The sequence below is a fragment of the Pogoniulus pusillus genome, chromosome 2 (assembly GCF_015220805.1).
Source record: "Pogoniulus pusillus isolate bPogPus1 chromosome 2, bPogPus1.pri, whole genome shotgun sequence".
NCBI classification, from domain to species: domain Eukaryota; kingdom Metazoa; phylum Chordata; class Aves; order Piciformes; family Lybiidae; genus Pogoniulus; species Pogoniulus pusillus.
The window spans coordinates 7,283,185-7,302,655 of NC_087265.1; the positions used below are offsets into that span (position 1 = coordinate 7,283,185).

The 19,471-nt window shown below is 46.4% G+C and overlaps 1 protein-coding gene across 2 annotated transcripts in view; it reads left to right on the forward strand.

The window, feature by feature from the left end:
- Positions 1-19,471, forward strand: part of GPD2 (glycerol-3-phosphate dehydrogenase 2) — an 80,542-nt gene that overhangs the window by 25,985 nt on the left and 35,086 nt on the right. For both annotated transcript variants that reach the window (XR_010304998.1, XM_064155212.1), the window contains exons 5-6: positions 793-890; positions 2,046-2,209. Coding sequence is in view for 1 of the 2 variants with exons in the window: in XM_064155212.1 (XP_064011282.1) it covers positions 793-890; positions 2,046-2,209 (262 nt within the window). In the remaining variant the exon portion in view is untranslated. The remainder of the gene's footprint in view (positions 1-792; positions 891-2,045; positions 2,210-19,471) is intronic.

Sequence of the window (19,471 nt, forward strand, 5' to 3'; positions counted from 1 at the left end):
CTCTTTCAACTCAAACCAGTCTGTGACTCTGTGTTTGGGTGGTTATAATGCTGCTGCAAAAGAAGTGACTTCTCAGGGAAGAGCAAGTGAAAGATGCAGTTATCAAGCTGTAGAAAAACTGCCTCTTAATAGAATCATAGAATGGTTTAGCTCAGAAGACACCCTAAAGATCACCCAGTTCCAACCCCTCTGCCATGGGCAGGGACACCTTCCACTAGAACAGGTTGCTCAAGGCCTCATCCAACCTGGCCTTGAACACCTCCATGGTGGGGGCATCCATAACCTCCCTGGGCAACCTGTGCCAGTTTCTCAACACCCTCACTGTAAAGAGTGTCTTCCTAATCTCCAGTCTAATCCTCTCCTCCTCAAGCTTCAACCCATTCCCTCTCATCCTATCACTGCATATTGATCCCTGCTGATTGATTAGAAGAACAATTCTCCTTTTACTACTTGCAGTTAGATGAGGTTTTACTGTGGGAATCACCACAGATGCTCTACCCTGGGGTGGCTTCTGATCCTCCTCAAGTGCATCCTGCCCATGGTTAGGAGTAAGGTGGCTCATGGTGCTTTGTGTTCTCCAGGAAAATGGTTCAAGTGAGATGAAAAATGAAACGAAACTGAATTTTTGGGGGAAACATTTTCCTATACTTCTGACATTTTCAGCAAAGCTTAGTGTGTCTTGGACAGAGTGGGAAAAATTCTGCAGGGTATTTACTTTGATCAAGTTTCTTGTTGAATACTGAACATGGAGACAAAATGAAGAGGGACTGACTCTGCACTTGTTTTTTTCAGTACAGGATGGTGAAGGAAGCACTGGAGGAGCGTGCAAACCTGCTGGAAATTGCTCCTCACCTCTCAGCTCCTCTGCCAATAATGCTCCCCGTGTACAAGTAAGCTCTGCTCTGTCTCTCTTTTACCAACAGTTTTGACAAACAGGCTGGTTCCCTGATGAGCCTCTTCCCAAGCATGTCTTTAGACCTACCACAGCCTTTCTCCTCCAGCAGGTGAGCTGTTGCTGTGCTGTAGAACCTTGAGGAGGGCAGATTTAGACTGGAGATCACGAAGAAATTCTTTCCAGTGAGGGTGATGAGACAGTGGAATAGATTGCCCAGGAAGGCTGGGGATGCCCCTTCCCTGGAGGTGTTCAAGGCCAGCTTGGATGAGACCTTGAGCAGCCTGGGCTAGTGGGAGGTGTCCCTGCCTATGGCAGGGAGGTTGGAACTGGATGATCTTTAAGTTCCCTTCCAACTCAAACTATTCTATGAATTTATGAAATCCTCTCATGGCACCGAGCAGCTGTGACTACTGTCCAAGAGCACATCTTGGACTTGAGCTGTTAAGGTTTGGATTGGGTGTTAGAAGAAACTTCTTCACTGAAAGGGTTCTCAAAGACTGGAACGGGTTCCCCAGGCAGGTGGTTGAATCCCTATCCCGGGAGGTGTTTCAAACAGGCAGAGATGTGGTGCTGAGGGACATGGTTTAGCACCAGCCTTGGTAGAGTTAGGGAAGGGTTGGGCTGGATGATCTTGAAGGTCTTTTCCAGCCTAGATGATTCAGTGACTCTGTAATGTGTGGATTTATTTCTGTCCTAGCAGACAGAAGCTAGGCTGGAGCTAACATAGGTTAGTTTCCATCTGCAGTCATTTGTTATGTTGGTGCAGAAGACATTAGCCAAGGTGTGCCTTTGGGGAGCCTTTTCAGTTCACACACAGCCTGGTTCTTCCTTCATCACAAAACTTTAATATCTCACCTTCCATGGAGGTAAAAAATCCCATTTATGATCCTCATCCAGGATAATGAAAGCCTCGAACCTGCTTGGCTGACTGCAGTGAGCAGGTTGGTTAAAAACAGCAGTAAACACCACAAAGCCTACAGAATTTGCACTACATTGTGAGGCCATGGACTTGCCTGGTGGTACAACTGTTGTCCCACACCATTCTGTGATCCTTTCCACCTTTTTGACGACACCAACTGCCTCTAGATACCATTTGAACTGTCTCAAGATGTAATTTCATTTTCTGTGGATCATTTTTTTTCCCTTGCAGGTGGTGGCAGCTTCCCTACTACTGGTTTGGAATAAAACTCTATGACCTGGTGGCAGGAAGCCAGTGCCTGAAAAGTAGTTATGTCCTCAGCAAGTCCAGAGCCTTGGAGCTCTTCCCAATGCTACGCAAAGATGATCTGGTTGGAGCTATTGTCTACTATGATGGTAGGTTGCCTTTCTCTGCTTTCATTATTCCTTTGTGGTCTGTTCTTGGGAGAAACACAAGTGGAGATGATGTACATTGGCTTTCTTGAAGCAACTTGAAGGGTTTATCTTGCTAGAAAGAGATTCTATACAGTGAGGGTGGTGAGACACCAGAACAAGATGCCCAGGGAGGTCATGAATGGATCTTTGAGGTCCCTTCTAACCCATTCCATGAATCTTTGAGGTCCCTTCAAACCCAATCTATGAATCTTTGAGGTCCCTTCAAACCCAATCTATGAATCTTTGAGGTCACTTCAAACCCAATCTATTTCATGATTCTATGAGTCTTTAAGATCCCTTCCAACCCAACCCATTCTATAAATCTTTGAGTTCACTTCCAACCCAACCCATTCTATTAATCTTTGAGCTCTATTCCAACCCAACCCATTCTATGATTCTGATTGTATGAATCTTTGAGTTCACTTCCAACCCAAGCCATTCTATTAATCTTTGAGCTCCATTCCAACCCAGCCCATTCTATGATTCTGATTGTATGAATCTTTGAGCTCCATGCCAACCCAGCCCATTCTATGATTCTGATTGTATGAATCTTTGAGCTCCTTTCCAACCCAGCCCATTCTATGATTCTGATTGTATGAATCTTTGAGCTCCTTTCCAACCCAGCCCATTCTATGATTCTGATTGTGTGAATCTTTGAGCTCCCTTCCAACCCATTCTATGATTCTGATTCTATGTATATTTGAGTTCATTTCCAACCCAACCCATTCTATTAATCTTTGAGCTCCTTTCCAACCCAACCCATTCTATGATTCTGATTGTGTGAATCTTTGAGCTCCCTTCCAACCCAACCCGTTCTATGATTCTGATTGTGTGAATCTTTGAGCTCCCTTCCAACCCAACCCATTCTATGATTCTAATTGTGTGAATCTTTGAGCTCCCTTCCAACCCAACCCATTCTATGAATCTTTAGGGTCCCTTCCATCCCAACCCATTCTATGAATATTTGAGCTCCATTCCAACTCAACCCATTCTATGATTCTGATTCTATGAATCTTTGAGGTCCCTTGCAACCCAATCCATTCTGATTCTATGAGTCTTTAAGGTCCCTTGCAACCCAACCCATTCTATAAATCTCTGAGTTCCTTTCCAACCCAACCCATTCTGTGATTCTGTGACACTCTCCTGCTGAGTAATGGCTGGGTGGTGGCCCTCTTCTTTAGCTGAGGAGCAATCAGGAGTGCTCCCTGCTCTGGTTGGTACTTGTGGATCAAACCGTCGGCGTGTCAAGCCATCCATTTTTCCTCACTGTGTTGTGTTCTGCACCGTTGCTGTGCTCATCTTAATTACATTTTGTGAATTGTTTGTACAGGGGGAATAAAAAAAAAAAAAAGGCAAACCAGGCCCATTATAAATGTTGGAAGCACCAGCAAGAGCACATCAGAGCTTTCCCAGAGGCTATTCTTGCTCTGTCTCAGCGTTGGGAAGCTGAAGCATATGTTGGATGTTAGCCTGGGTGTACACAACGTGTCCTATTTATTCAAGGTTTGCTTTGAAGCTACAACTCACAAGTTTGTTTCTTAGGGGTAGATGTCAGACTTCATTTAGCATTTCCTTGCCATTAGGATCCTCCTGAACAGCAAAAAAAAACAACAAAAAAAACCAACAAACCAACCCAGGCAACATTTTGGGGGAAGAACGTGGCTGCTATCTGAGCAGTGATCTGTCACTTCTGCTTATGTAGCTGAAAGAAAAGTGGAGGAGAGGCAGTGGGGTGGAGGAGCTGGGCTGAGCTCTCAGGATCGTGGGCAGAAAGGGTTTTAAAGCATTTTAAACTGGAAGAATTAATCTCCATTTTTATATCTCATTAATAATTCTGTATGCAACAGATAAAATAGAATAGCTAATTATATCTTATCTTGTGTTATAGTGTAATGTAATATGATAGAATAGAGAAAATAGAATGCATAGAATAGAACAGCTTAGGATAGAACATATAGAATGTAATATCAGTTATACTGTATTGTAATATGATAGAATAGAATAAGTAGGACAAGATAGGATAGAACAGATGGAGTAGAATAGATAAGATAGAATAGAATGCATAGAATAGAACAGCATAGGATAGAACATATAGAATATAATATCAGTTATATTGTATTGTAATGTGATAGAATAGGATAAGTAGGATAGGATAGAATAGAATAGATGGAGTAGAATAGATAAGATAGAATAGAATGCATAGAATAGAACAGCATAGGATAGAACATATAGAATATAATATCAGTTGTTTTGTATTGTAGTGTGATAGAATAGAATAAGTAGGATGGAATAGAATAGATGGAGTAGAATAAATAAGATAAGAGGATAGAATAGAGTGGATAGGGTGGATTGGATAGGGTAGATTGATTGTGTAGGATAGGGTAGAATGGATAGGGTAGGGCAGAATAGCTAGGATAAGATAGAATAGAATGGATAGGATAGTTTAGGATGGATAAGATAGGACAGAGTAGAATGGATAGGACAGGGTAGGATGGATAAGATAAGATAAGATAGAATGGAACGGATAGAATAGAATGGAATGGATAGGATAGGGTAGGATGGATAGGATAGGATAGGATAGATTGGGTAGGATAGGATAGAATGGATAGAATAGGATAGAATAGATTGGATAGGATAGGGTAGGATGGATAAGATAGGATAGATTGGATTGGATAGGATAGGATGGAATGGATAGGATAAGATAGATAGGATAGGATAGAGCAGAATATGTGGGATGGAATCAGAATGAGTTGGATTGGAACCAAGCTCCAATTGTATATCGTTAAGAGCCTTGAGCAACCTGATCTAGTGGAAGGTGTCCCTGCCCATGATAGGGAGGTTGGAACCAGATGATCTCCAAGGTCCCTATGAATCCCTGAAAGATCTAAGAAATACATGTTAAACCCAACAAAAAACAGGGTTGGGCTCCATGATCTTAAAGGTCTTTTCCAACCTTATTCTCTGAGCCTATGAAAAAAAACCATGAAAGCAGGGATCCAAGTGGCCAGAAGATTTCAGTTCCAAGCCCTTAGCAATTCTAAGTGGCACAGTTCTTTTCTCAGAAGCATTATTTTTGCCATTTCTAGGTGCTCACAGGCTTGGGTTTTCTGAACATATTTTTGCCTGGCAAGAGAAGCCTTTGGGTATCTAAGGATAAAAAATAAAAGGGTGTTCTGGAATCAAGCCTGAATTTTCAGATGGCAGGTTGTTGACCCCACTTTTTGAATCTCCTGCTATTTCCTGCCAGCAGGAATTACCAGCTACAGCTTCTGGGGCTGTGGAGGAGCTGTGATTCTGTGATGACTGTCATGCCACAGCCTGATTTTTACTTTTTGAATGGCTTGCTCTAAAAATTTCTAGAGCACTTGGCGAGGCTGTAAGAATTGGTCATTATTTTTTTGCATTTGGGGATTCCTTCCTTTCTTTTTTAATGCATTCCCTCCTGAAATATGGAATCTGGAGCTTAGTTAAAGGTAGAAGAAGCTGTAAGAACTGTGCTTTACTTTTGGCATCTTCAGGACTTTTTTATATGTATTCTCTCCTGAAATACTTGAATCTGGAGCTTAGTTGATGATAGAGGAAGCTGTAAGAATCATTCTTTGCTTTTTGCATCTTCAGGACCTTTTTAATATGTATTCTCTCCTGAAATACTTGAATCTGGAGCTTAATTGATGGTTGAAGAGTCTGTAAGCATTGCTCTTTTCTTTTGGCACCTTCAAGACTTTTTAATATGTCTTTTCTCCTGAAATACTTGAATCTGGAGCTTAGTTGATGATAAAAGAAGCTGTAAGCATTGCTCTTTATTTTTTGCATACTTTGATGCATTCCCTCCTGAAATATTTGAATGTGGAGCTTATTTAAAAGCAGAAGTTGTAAGATTTGTCCTTTGTTTTTTACATCCTCAGGATTTTTTGTCTTCTATTTATTTCCTCCTGAAATATTTGAATCTGAAGCTTATTTAAGAGCAGAAGTTGTAAGATTTGTCCTTTGTTTTTTACATCCTCAGGATTTTTTTTTCCTTCTATTTATTTCCTCCTGAGATACTTGAATCTGGAGCTTAGTTGATGGTAGAAGAAGCTGTAAGAATCATTCTTTACTTTTGGCATCTTCAGGCCTCTTTTTGTATGTATCCTCTTCTGAAATATTTGAATCTGGAGTTGATTTAAAAGTAGAAGAATCTGTAAGAATTGTTCTTTGGTTTTGACCTTTTTTGTTTTGTTGGTTTTTTTTTTATATCTCTTCTCCTGAGATATTTTAACCTGGACCTTATTTAAGAGTAGAAGATGTATGATGTAAGAATTAGTCTTTATTTTTGGAGTTGTGGGATGTTTTTTTTGTTTTGTTTTGTCTTTAATGTATGTGTCCTCTCCTTTAAAAATATTTTAATTTGGACCTTATTTAAAAGTAGAAAAAACTCTAAGAAATTTTCTTGGGTTTTGGCATTCTCATGATTATTTATTTATTTCCCTCCTGAAATATTTGCCTCTGGACCTCATTTAAAAGGTAGGAGAAGCTGTGGCAGAGGATTTAGCTTTCCTTGTTTACAGCAAACTCCCCTGAGAAATCCTTCCCAGGCACACACCCAGACACACAAAAATCAATGCAAAAGAGTAGACCATTCATTAAGCTGTCAAAAAATGGAATAAATGCTCTTTTTTTATTATTTATTTAGGCTCTTGTAGCTCTTTTTCCTTCTATTTGAGTGTGTCTTGAATGATGAAATGCTAGAGCTTTTTAATTTGGACTTGAGAAATTAATATTTTGGAGGTGTTGAGAGGTATTGCCCTGTTCCAGATTTTTTTTCCCCTTTCCTTGAGTCTAATAACTCTCTTGAGTTTGTGTGTTCAAAAGATGTGGCACTTGGAGGCATGATTCTGGGCCTTTCAATTCAAGAGAGATGTTGAGGTACTGGAATGTGTCCAGAGAAGGGCAACAAAGCTGTTGAGGGGCCTGGAGCACAGCCCTGTGAGGAGAGGCTGAGGGAGCTGGGGGTGTGTAGCCTGCAGAAGAGGAGGCTCAGGGCAGAGCTCATTGCTGTCTACAACTACCTGAAGGGAGGCTGTAGCCAGGTGGGGTTGGGCTCTTCTCCCAGGCAAGCAGCAACAGAAGAAGGGGACAGAGTCTCAAGTTGTGCTGGGGGAGCTCTAGGCTGGATGTTAGGAGGAAGTTGTTGTCAGAGAGAGTGATTGGCATTGGAATGGGCTGCCCAGGGAGGAGTCCCCATCCCTGGAAGTGTTAGGAAAAGCCTGGATGAGGCACTTAGTGCCGTGGTCTTGTTGATTGGCTAGGGCTGGGTTGCTAGGTTAGACTGGAGGTCTCTTCCAACCTGGTTGATTCTATGATTTAGTGTTCATGAAGGTATTGGGTAGAAGGTTGGACTTGATCTTAGAGGTCTTTTCCAACCTTAATGATTTTATGATCCTAAGCAGAGTTTTCAAAGGTGAAGCACCCAACTAACCATACTTCTTGGTTCTTCATAACTGAAGCTGGATGAGAAGAAGCCTTGCAGGCAGACTAATTGTAGGTAGAACCTGGTCAGTGCTCTGTCTTCCCATGTCCCATTGCTCTTAAGCACACTTTGTCCCATGTCCACTAGAACAGAGATGGAGGTGGAATCTTGAGGAACAGGCTGCCCAGGGAGGTGGAGGAGTCACCATCCCTGGAGATGTCCAAGAACTGTGTGGGCATGGCACTGTGGGACATGGTTTAATAGCCGTGCTGGTGTTGGGTTGATGGTGGAACTCAATGATCTTAGAGGTCTTTTCCAACCCAAACAAGTCTATAATTCTGTGACAGCTAGGAGAGATCACAAAGGTGTGGTACTGCTGGCTGCCTCTGCTGGAATGTGTGGACAATGAGGTGCAGCCCCAGGCTGAATTTGGAGAAGGGATATAGAATCATGGAATTGTTTGGCTTGGAAAAGCCCTCTAACATCATTCAGTCCAACCATCAACCCAGCACCGCTATGGCCATTATCCCACAGTGCTATGGCCACACATTTCTTGAACACCTCCAAGGACTGTGACTGCACCATCTCCCTGAGCAACCTGTTTCCTGGGTGGCATCAGAAGAAACCCCAGTGGGGGTGGGGGAGTTGTTCTAAATGCTGCTCCCCACTCCCCGTGGGTCGCTCTCTTTTGGCAGAGCTTCTTGGCACGCAGCAGCCAGCATTGCAGCGGCCTCTGTGCTCCGGAGCTCTTTTCTCCTTTTCAGAAGGGATCAAATCAATACCCCCCCCCCAAATGGCTGGTGTCTTTAACCCAGTTTTGCTTCTGTCAGAGGGTGCAGCCACACAAGGTGTCCCCCCCTTCAACCAGGAGCAAGCCCTTTGCTCCCAATCAAAGGGCCGTCGCTGCCGCGTTGCCATCGCCGTTGCCGGGGGCTTCCCTCCCAAAAGCGGTGGCTGATAACTGCATCTCCTGCTGTACCTGTAACAATTTAATTGTGTGAGTCAGCCCAGTCAAGCATCCCCAGCTCATGACTGGGAGACATGAAATTCATTGTCATTATTGTCCCTGTCATTTTGGATCATTATATCCCGCCGCAGAATTTTCCTCACTCCAGTGCTTTTCTTACCTCCAGGAAGCAAAGGATTATGGCTGAGGTTGGGGTGGGGGCAGGACTGTGAACTCCATTTACCTCAGGGGAGCCACAGATGAAATTGGCTTTGCTCTCTGACGTGCTGGATCCCTCTGTTTGTCCGTGGTGGGTTGGAGGTTGGAGATGATGAATATTCCAGGCAATTCCACCGCCTCGTGCTTGGCTGTTTCTTTAATGCACCTCTAAGCAAAGCAGAGGGGGGGAGGTTTGCTCCTCTAACCAAAGGATGAGAGGCTGAGGTTTTTTTTGTGTCCCTGAAGAATTGAACAGGCAATAATCCTTCAGTTGCTGTTACCTCCAGCATTGAAAGTTATTCCTCAGCAAAACCCTGCTTTGTTTGCAGATAGGGCCACAAGCATCTGAGTGGTCCCCAGCAGGTCATGGTGTGCACTGGGAGGCTTCCACCAGAGCATGGAACCCTGCTGTAATTTGCAGCCCTGCCTTGGTGGACCCTTAATGGCTGCTCATTAGCTCATATCTGGTTGGAGATTAGGAGCAATTTCTTTGCTGCAGGCAATGGTCAAGCGTTGGAGCAGGCTGCCCAGGGAGGTGGTGGAGTGTCCATCCCTGGAGGTGTTGAAGAAACCTGTGGCCTTGGCACTTTGGGATGCGGTTTAATGGCCATGGTGGTGTTGGGTTGATGGTTGAACTCAACGTTCTTAGAGGTCCCTTCCAACCCAAACAATTCTGTGATTCTGCAATCTACACAGTTCCATACTGGAGCTATGATTCTGTGTGTACTACAGGAAACACACATTATGGGATGTCTTTGCATCCACTTGCTTCTTCTCTTGTGCTGGCAACTGGTCCGCTGTTGTTTCGCATGTAGACCCTGAGCAACTCTCATCCCTAGGATGGACTGAAAAGTTTCACACTGATGAACAAAGCAAGGCCAGCAGGACCAGGGCAGGGACTGTTCCCCTGGACTGGGAAACAGTTAAGCCACACTTTGAATACTGAATTGACTTTTGGGCCACTCACACCAAAAACACTACTGAGGGGCTGGAGCATGTCCAGAGAAGGGCAGCAAAACTGGTGAAGGGTCCAGAGAAGAGGGCTGGTGAGGAGCAGCTGAGGGAACTTTTAGTCTGGAGAAGAGGAGACTGAGGGGAGACCTTCTGGCTCTCTACAACTCCCTGAAAGGTGATTGGAGCCAAGTGGAGGTCAGTCTCTTCTGCTCAGGAACAAGTGATAAGACAAGAGGAAATGGCCTCAACTGGACCAAGTTGGACAGAAGGAAAAATCTCTAATCCAGAAAGGCTGCCAAAGCTTGGTCCAGGATGCTTAGGACAGTGATGGAGTTCTCATCCCTGGAAGGGTTTCAAAGCCATGGAGATGTGGTGCTGAGGACATGGTTTGGTGGTGGCCTGGCAGTGCTGAGTTAACAGTTGGGATAAAATGATTTTAAATGTCTTTCCCAGCCAAAACCATTCTATGATCTTTCTCACCATGCTCCTCCTCTCACATCAGCCAAAATCACCTTGCCCAGCATCTCCTGACCTGTGCCTGCAGCCATTCATGTGCTGGATTTTCTCTAGGTTCAGGGGAGAAGACTGTCAAAATGCTCCTGCTGGATTTCTCTGTCAGCAGCAGCCTTCCCTCTTCCTCTGCCTCCTCTCTGCCTGGTGTTCCTTGGTGAATGTGGTCACCTCCAGCTGGCATCCAGCTGCCAATCCTGATCACTTCCAGCTTTCCACATCTCCATCCAAAAGACTGGATGAGGCACTTAGTGCCATGGTCTAGTTGGTTGGACAGGACTGGGTTCTAGGTTGGACTGGATGAGCTTGGTGGTCTCTTCCAACCTGGTTGATTCTATGATTCTATGATCCTTCTTCTCTCCTGGGATGTTTGGGCTGGAGATTAGGAAGAATTTCTTTCCAGTGAAAATGGTGAGACACTAGAACAGGCTGCCCAGGGAAGTTGTGGATGCCTCCTCTCTGGAGGTGTTCAAGTCCTTGAGCAGCCTGGGCTAGTGGAAGGTGTCCCTGCCTACAGCAAGGGGGTTGGAACTAGATGATCTTTGAGGTCAATTCCAACCCAAACTATTCCATGATTCTATGAATCACATCCCACAGCTGATCCCCACTGGGTTACAGAGTGGAGCTCAGCATCCAACCTGCAGAAGACAACCTGCCAGAGCTGCCACATCAATCACTACTTCATTTAGGTATTAAAAAGAAAGGGGGAAAAAAGGAAGCTGCTGTAGTGTGGGGAGCAAAGTTTTGCCTCCATTCCAAGCTGTTGGGAGGAGCAGTCAGCTCCAATGTGGCGCGGGCCCGCAGTAAGCTGTGTTGACATCACCACGCTCCTCTCTTGGCTTGGTGGCATGGCCCTGACAGTTGTTCAGGGTGACATTTGAGTGTGGATTCCATAAAGTGACAGTGACAATGCTTAGTCCCATTTTAACACTGCGCTGTTCCTCCTGCTGACATGGCAATATGACTGTGGTGACAACTTGAAGGCTGAGACAAAAGGAGCAGGAGACAGCATCCTGCAAAGCAGCAGCACCCAGCAGGGATCCCAACTTTGGTCTCTCCTGATGTGCCTGGAGGTTGTGGCTTGGGTTTGGATCCTGATAGCTTAGTTTCTGTACCAGTTTTAGCTTCTGTGCTGAAGGTATTAGCAAAAATGTCTTGCCAGAAAGGGTTCTCAGGCTCTGGAACAGGCTGCCCGAGGGAGGTGATAGAGTCACAATCCATGGAGGTGTTTGAGAAACATGGAAGGATGTGGTACTGATGGATGTGGTTCAGTCATAATGGCTTAGGAGTAGTGGTGGGATTATGAGCTCTAGGTGAGGACTTGATCATCTCAAAGGTCTCTTCTAACCTCTATGGTTCTATAATCCTGTAAGAATCAGTGGTGATGCTGTAGCTGGAGTGTCCTGGTCTGAGCCAGACCACAACTGATTCTGGTCAGAATTTTGAGTTCCCAGTTCAATCTATGCTGAGTGAGGCACTTTCTGAGGGTCTTCCTCAAAACTCCATAAAGTATGGAGCCTTTGTTGGAATTTGGAGACTCCTGAAGAAGCAGGGTGATGACAGGGCTGCTATCAAAGACACCATCAGGGAGATTCAAAATCATAGGATCATAGAATGGTTTAGGTTAGAAGGGACCTCAAAGATCATCCAATTCCAACCCCCCTGCATAGGCAGGGACACCTCCCACTAGAACAGGTCGCTCAAGGCCTCATCCAACCTGGCTTTGAACACCTCCAGGAAGGGATCATCCACAACCTCCCTGGCCATTTCCTCTCATTCTGTCATCCTGGTAGTAGGGAGAAGAGATCAACCCCCACCTCACTTCAGCCTCCTTTCAGGGAGTTGTTGAGAGAAGTGAGGTCTCCCCTTAGCCTCCTTTTCTCCAGACTGAACATGTTCCTGAACATCTGCTGCTGCAACTTGAAGTCATTTGCTCTTGTCCTGTAACTTGCTACTTGAGACAACAGAGCAACCCCCACCCAAATCCAATCTCCTTTCAGGGAGCTGTAGAGAGCAATAAGATCTCCCTTCAGCTTGCTTTTCTTCAGGCTGAACACCCACAGTTCCCTCAGCTGCTCCTCACCAGCCCTGTTCTCCAGACCTGTTACCAACGTCATTGCCCTTCTCTGGACCTGCTCCAGCCCCTCATTAGAATCATAGAATCAACCAGGTTGGAAGAGACCTCTAAGATCATCCAGTCCAACCTAGCACCCAGCCCTATCCAATCAACTAGACCATGGCACTAAGTGCCTCATCCAGGCTTTGCTTCAACACCTCCAGGGACGGTGCCTCCACCACCTCCCTGGGCAGCCCATTCCAGTGCCAATCACTCTCTCTGTGAAGAACTTCCTCCTAACATCCAGCCTATACTACCCCCAGCACAACTTCAGACTGTGTCCCCTCATTCTATTTCTGGTTGCCTGGGAGAAGAGGCCACCCCCCACCTGGCTGCAATGTCCCTTCAGGTAGCTGTAGACAGCAATGAGGTCTGCCCTGAGCCTCCTCTTCTCCAGGCTGCACACCCCCAGCTTCCTCAGCCTCTCCTCATAAGGTTTGTGTTCCAGGCCTTTCACCAGCTTTGTCCTTCTTGGAGCAAAGGCCCCAAAACTGAACTCAGGATTGGAGGTGTGGCCTCACCAGTGCAGAGAACTTGCCCAGTTCTTTCCCAGTGAAGCCTGGAAGAGTTTTGAGTCACTCCAGTTGATTCATGATGCCTAAACTTGGCCGTGGCCGCTTTCCGTCTGCGCAGCAGATGTTGAGTTCCTGCCTTGATGCTTGTAATAAAGCTGCTCAGGCTAATTAAGCACTTAGGAATGGGAGGCTGTGGGCAGCCCTGGTAACTGGGTTCTGGAGCATGCTGTCTAATTATCGCTCATCAGCCTGCAGTTTGGGGCAGGTTTGGCAGGGTTTGTGTACACACAGTGAGCAAACCTTCCCGCACATGGAGCTGCTGGGTTTCGTGCCTCGCTTTGCTTCACTGCCTGCGTGGAGTCTTCTAGCGCAGGGCTGGGGTAAGAGTGCAGCGCAGAGGGACAGAAATAGACTTCTGAGGTAGCTTGGAGTGGAACTGCTTTGGGAGTCAGAGAGACACCGAATGGGTTGGGCTGGAAAAGACCTGTAAGATCTCATCCGGTTCCACCATTCTCAGCTGAGGCTGAACCGTCTTCCTCAGCACCACATCTCTGCCTCTCTGAGGCAGCTGCAGGGGTGAGGATTCAACTGCCTCCCCAGGCAGCCTATTCCAGTGCTAGAGAATCCTTTCAGTGAAGAAGATATTCCTCATGTCCAACCTAAAGGTCCTTTGGTGCAACTTGAGGCCATTTCTTCTTGTCCTAGCACTTGTTCCTTGGGAGGTGAGACCAATATCCAACTGGCTCCAGCAGAGAGAAGAGACCAACCCCCACCTCACTTCAGCATCCTTGCAGGGAGTTGTAGAGAACAATGAGGTCTCCCCTCAGCCTCTATTTCTCCAGACTGAACACCCTCAGTTCCCTCAGTGCTTCTCCCCAGCCCTGTTCTCCAGGCTTTTCACCAACTTCCTTTTTGGAATGAGGGGCCCAAAACTGAACCAAGATGTGGCTTCACCAGTGCCCACTCCAGGGAGACAATCCCTGCCCTGGTCCTGCTGGCCACACTATTTGTGATTCAAGCCAGGATTCTGGTAGCCTTTTTGGCTACCTGGGCAGGTGCTGACTCATCTTCACCCACTGTCAACAATCACCCCCCAGCTCCTTTTCCACCAGGCAGTTTCCAGCCACTCTGCCCCAACCTGGAACTTTCATGGGGTTGTTGTAACCCAAGTGCAGGACCCAGCATTTGGCCTTGTTGAATCTTGGGAACTTGGTTGAACCTCATTGAATTTCGGAGGCAAGAAGTATCACCATAGTGGTGCTGTAGTCATGTCCCTTCCCCAGTGTTGGATGTGCTCCAAATGCAAGGAATTGCACTTAAATGTTCCACTTAAGAGGTGGTGCTCACTGGTGTTGATAGAGGAGTAAGAGCCAAGAGAATAAATTTGCATTTATTTGGCCTTTTCCCCCCCCTCAGCTTTTTAAAGGAGAGAAAAAAAAACCCTTTCTGGTCTGTTTGGGGATCTTAAATGGTGACAATCCCATGGGCTGAGCTGTCTCATTCCCATGTTTCTTTTAATGCCTTTGTCCACTGCAGAGGAGCCTGGTAGGTGGTTCCCTGGAAGGATTTGTCCTCTCAGGGAAGTTCATTAAGGCTGTCAGATAGCTTCTTGCATGGCTCATTTCCAGCTCCCCATTAAACTTGACCTCCATGACAGTAACTGGATGAGGCTAATCAGAAAGGGCTGTAAATTGAGGAGAAGGGAGATGGGTTCCATATCTGTCACAGGGACCAACCTGCTCTTTAAAGCAAGAAGTTTGCATCCCCACAGGCTGTAGCTCTGTTGTTGCAGGGTGAGCCTGAGGGGTTGGGGTGATGCCTGCAGGGCTTGCTTAGAGGCTCTCTGGGAAGAGGCAGGTGTGTTGGTTCTTGGTATAAAAAGAGGAACACCAGTGACCATCTTAGCATTTGAAAAGCTTCCAGCTTCTCTAAGAAAGGGTCACAGGTGATATTGTGTGCTGTTTATCTTCCACTGTGCATGGCAAAAAGTGTGGCCAGCGTGTCGAGGGAGGTTCTCCTCCGCCTGTACTCTGCTCCAGTGAGGCCACATTTGGAGTGCTGTGTCTATTTCTGGGCTTCTCAGTTCAAGAGAGAAAGTGAACTACTGGAAAGAGGCCAGTGGGGACTGCAAAGCTGCTGAGGAGCCTGGAGCATCTCTGAGGAGGAAAGGCTGAGAGCCTGGATAAGAGCAGCATGAGAGGGGATCTGATCAGTGCTCAACAAGAGATAAAGGACCTGTGCAGGACAAGAGGGTGGAGCCAGACTCTTGTCAATGGTGCCCAGTGACAGGACAAGGGCCAATGGGCACAAACTGGAACCCAGGAGGTTCCATCTGAAGAGGAGGAGAAAGTTGTTTGGTGTGAGGGTGCTGGAGGCCTGGAGCAGGCTGCCCAGAGAAATTACAGAGTCTGCTTCTCTGAAGAGATTCCAAACCTGCCTGGCCATTGTGCTGCTGGGCAAGCTGCTGTGGGTGCCTCTGCTTCAGCAGTGAGGTTGGACTGGATGATCTCCAGAGATCATTCCAACCCCACCACGCTGGGATTGTGTGAAGAGAGTTGCAGAGGAGAAAGCAGGACCTAGTACTAAATCAATGGGTGTCCCTGTGGTCCAGAACATGCTAGAAGGACCAGAGTGCCTCCTGAAGAGTGTGGTTGTCACACAGTGAATCAGTCACAGCCACACCTCTGCAGTCTGTGGGCCAAAGCTGGCCACGGTTCAGCTGCGACAGAAATAAACCAAACGTACGCGCGGCACAGCCTGTGGGAGGCCTCCTCCAGTGCCAACGGAAGCATTGTCTGCTCCTCTTCTGCTCCTCTCACAGAGATACAACATTTGCTACTGAGAATAGAATTTGCCTAAATTACTCCACTCCCCCCCCCCAAAAAAAAAAATGATAGGAAAGAAAAGATAAACCAAATGGCATCGCTGTTGGTCTGAACAGGATCTAGGACACACTTAGATGAGAGGTCTTCAGGCACCACATGTCTTCAGCAGCAGCCTTCAAAGAAGAATGTGGGTTTAGGAGGGTTTGGTGCTACTTTGGTGACACCAGTGAGGCCAGGGGGGTGACTACCCTTATTGGAAGTTAAAGTCTCCCTTCATTGTTATGGTGATATGGCAGTGATTTATAGAATCACGGAGTCACAGAATTGTTTGGGCCGGAAAAGACCTCTAAGATCATTTGAGTCCAACCATTGACCTAACACCACCATGGCCATTAAACCATGTCCCAGAGATGGATGATTCTGGAGAACAGGTTGTATGAAGAGCAGCTGAGGGACCTGGGGTTGTTCAGCCTGGAGGAAAGGAGGCTGAGGGGAGATCTTCTGGCACTCTATGAGTGTCTATAAAGAGGTTGGAGCCAGGCTGGGCTTGGTCTTTCGTCTCTTGTGACAAGTGGCTCATAGAATCATAGAATCAACCAGGTTGGAAGAGACCTCCAAGATCATCCAGTCCAACCTATCCCCCATCCCTAGCTAACCAACTAGTCAAACAAGAGGAAACAGCCTCAAGTTGTACCATGGAAGATTTAGATTGGATATTAGAAGAAACTTCATCCCTGAAAGGGTTCTTAAAGACTGGAACTGGCTGTCCAGAGGGATGACTGATGTCCCTCAACACCACATCTCTGAGGCTTTTGAACACCTCCAGGGATGGAGATTCAGCTATCCCCTGGGGAAGCCTGTTCCAACATTTGAAAGCTCTTTTGGAAAAGAAAGGTTTTTTTCCTCACATACAACCTAAAGCTCCTTTGGTGCAACTTGAGACTGTTTCCTGGGGGAGAAGAGCAACCTCCACCTGGCTCCAGCCTCCTTTCAGGGAGTTGTAGAGAGTCAGAAGGTCTCCCCCAAGTCTCTTTTTTTCCAGAGCAGACCCATTTGTGTCAGGTACCATCTTATGTGTTGATGGTGAGAGCAAAGTGATGTGAGATTAGAAAGTAACTGAAGAAACTCTCTTGGTTTTGAGGTTGTTCTGCAATAAGAGAATAAGTTTCACCCAGGTGCATAGGTTTGAGAGTCCTGTGACTGGTTTGTGCTTGAATTCTGTTTGGTCAGCTCCCACACTTGCAGGATCAACTCAGCACTGGTTTTTTTGGGGGTAGATTTTTTGGGGTCAGGCAGCCCCCAGATCAAACCCCACGACAAAGAAAGATGTCTTCAGAGCACTGAGCTTCTGAACACCTTCAGCTTTGGGCCAGAGGACTGGAGCACTTCAGAACTGTCAGTTTGGGCCAAAGGAGCATTTCCTGGAGTACTCTGGTATCTGTGCTGTGTCCTGCTCCACGTGGAAGTAGCTGCTGTGATGCAGCTGGTCACAGCAATTTGTCTGGTGCTACATGAGCTGTACCTTCTCCAGCCCTGCCTTGAAGTGTTGAGGCTTGAGCTGAACCTCCCAAAGTCATTTCACAATGCAATGATATAGGACAAGAGGGAGTGGACTGAAGCTTGAGGATGGTAGATTTAGATGTTAGAGGTGTGACTGGCTTCCAGGAGGAGGTGTACAAGGAATCCTCTGTCTTTGAGGTGTTCTGAAGTTATATGCATGAAACTGCTCCCTGTTGATGGAAGTGTTCACTGCTCTTTTCATCCTGGCTCAATTGACAGACAGGCAGAAGGACTCTGAAATGCCCATGTTTGGAGAAGGGAAGGCTCTGTGGGGGAAACCAGTACCTGCAGGGTGGTACAAGAAAGCTGGGAAGGGACTTTTGACAAAGGCTTGTAATGATAGGAGCAATGGCTTTGAGCTGGAAGAGGGCAGATGTAGGCTGGAGATTAGGAAGAAATTCTTTCCGGTGAAGGTGGTGAGACACTGGAACAGGTTGCCCAAGAAGGTTGTGGATGCCTCCTCTCTGGAAATCCAGGTTGGCTGAGGTCTTGAGCAGCCTGGGCTAGTAGGAGGTGTCCAGGCCCCTGGCAGGTGGTTTGGAACTGGATGAGATTCATGGTCCCTTCCAACCCATAGGGTCATGGAATGGTTTGGGTTGGAAGGGTTTAATCCTCCCCCTGCCCTGGCAGCAGCATCCATGGCCATGCATTTCTCCACTAGTTTACCTGTCCCTTCTGACAGGGGGTGGTTTAGTCTTGTTCTTGCTGGTTGATGGAGCATCCCCAACTTCTCTTGACATCTTGCTCAGTTGGTTTGCTGTTCTTCTCTGCAGTTCATCCTAGGCATTGTTTGCTGGGCTGGACTTAGTTTGGTCCTTCATTGGTGCTTTATCATGTTGCTGGCTCCATGCACCTCACAGAAGTTTTTGCTTTGTATTTTTTTCCTGTTGGCTGAAGACTGATTGCACTGCATCATCTGGCTGTGTGAGGAGGAGAAGTTTGGGGAGGGGAGGTGGCACCTTTGAGGCCATTGATCCCACCTTTAGAACGTTGCCCTTTTAGCTGGGAACAGATGATTTGCGTGGCGGGGCGAGACGGCGCGGCCAGAATCCGAAGGACCAAACTTTACATAAACCATTTGTAGCAAGGGCTGGAGATGCTGGCAGCATAAATCAACCACACTATCTATTACCAATTTATCACCTGATCAGTCTTAGCTTGGATAGAAGTGGCCCAAAGTGGTGGGGCAGAGGAACCATACCTCAGGAAGTTGTAACCCTCTGGTGAATTAATTATTCAGGACACACAGAGCCTGGCCCCTTCAATGTATAGTAATTCTTCCCAGCCAGCAGCCAGGACTTTCCTTTCAGTGGCAATAATAAATAGGAAAAGTCTCAGGTGAAGCCAGCATTTCAAAGTAATTAATCATCTCCCCCTCCCCACCCCTCTGCCTCTCTCTTGGTTTGCTTTAACGAGGGAATTTCGGTAATAAATCTTTAATGATACACGTTAAGAATCCTTCATTAATTCCTGTCTGCTTATTTCTCTCTCTCTCTCTCTCTCTCTCTCTCTCTCTCTTTTCTTTTTGGATGATTTTATGGTGTGTGTTGGGTGTTGAAATACACACATGAGAAAAAAGCAGTTGTAGGAACCTGAGAGTGCAGCACAGGCTGCAGGAGGTTGTTCCTTGGATGTTGAGTGCTGATGGGAATTGTTGATGGATGCTGGTTGGGTTTTGTTGTTTCACAGAACAGTTTGAGTTGGAAGGGACCTTGAAGATTTAGAGATTCATGGACTGGTTTGGGTTGGAAAGGACCTTGAAGATATAGAGATTCATAGACTGGTTTGGGCTGGTAGGGACCTTGAAGATACAGAGATTCATAGACTGGTTTGGGTTGGAAAGGACCTTGAAGATTTAGAGATTCATAGACTGGTTTGGGTTGGAAAGGACCTTGGAGATATAGAGATTCATAGACTGGTTTGGGTTGGAAAGGACCTTGGAGATATAGAGATTCATAGACTGGTTTGGGTTGGAAGGGACCTTGAAGATTTACAGGTTCATAGACTGGTTTGGGTTGGAAGGGACCTTCAAGATTTAGAGGTTCATAGACTGGTTTGGGTTGGAAGGGACCTTCAAGATTTTCTAGTTCCAAATGCCTGCCATGGGCAGGGACACCTCTCACCAGCCA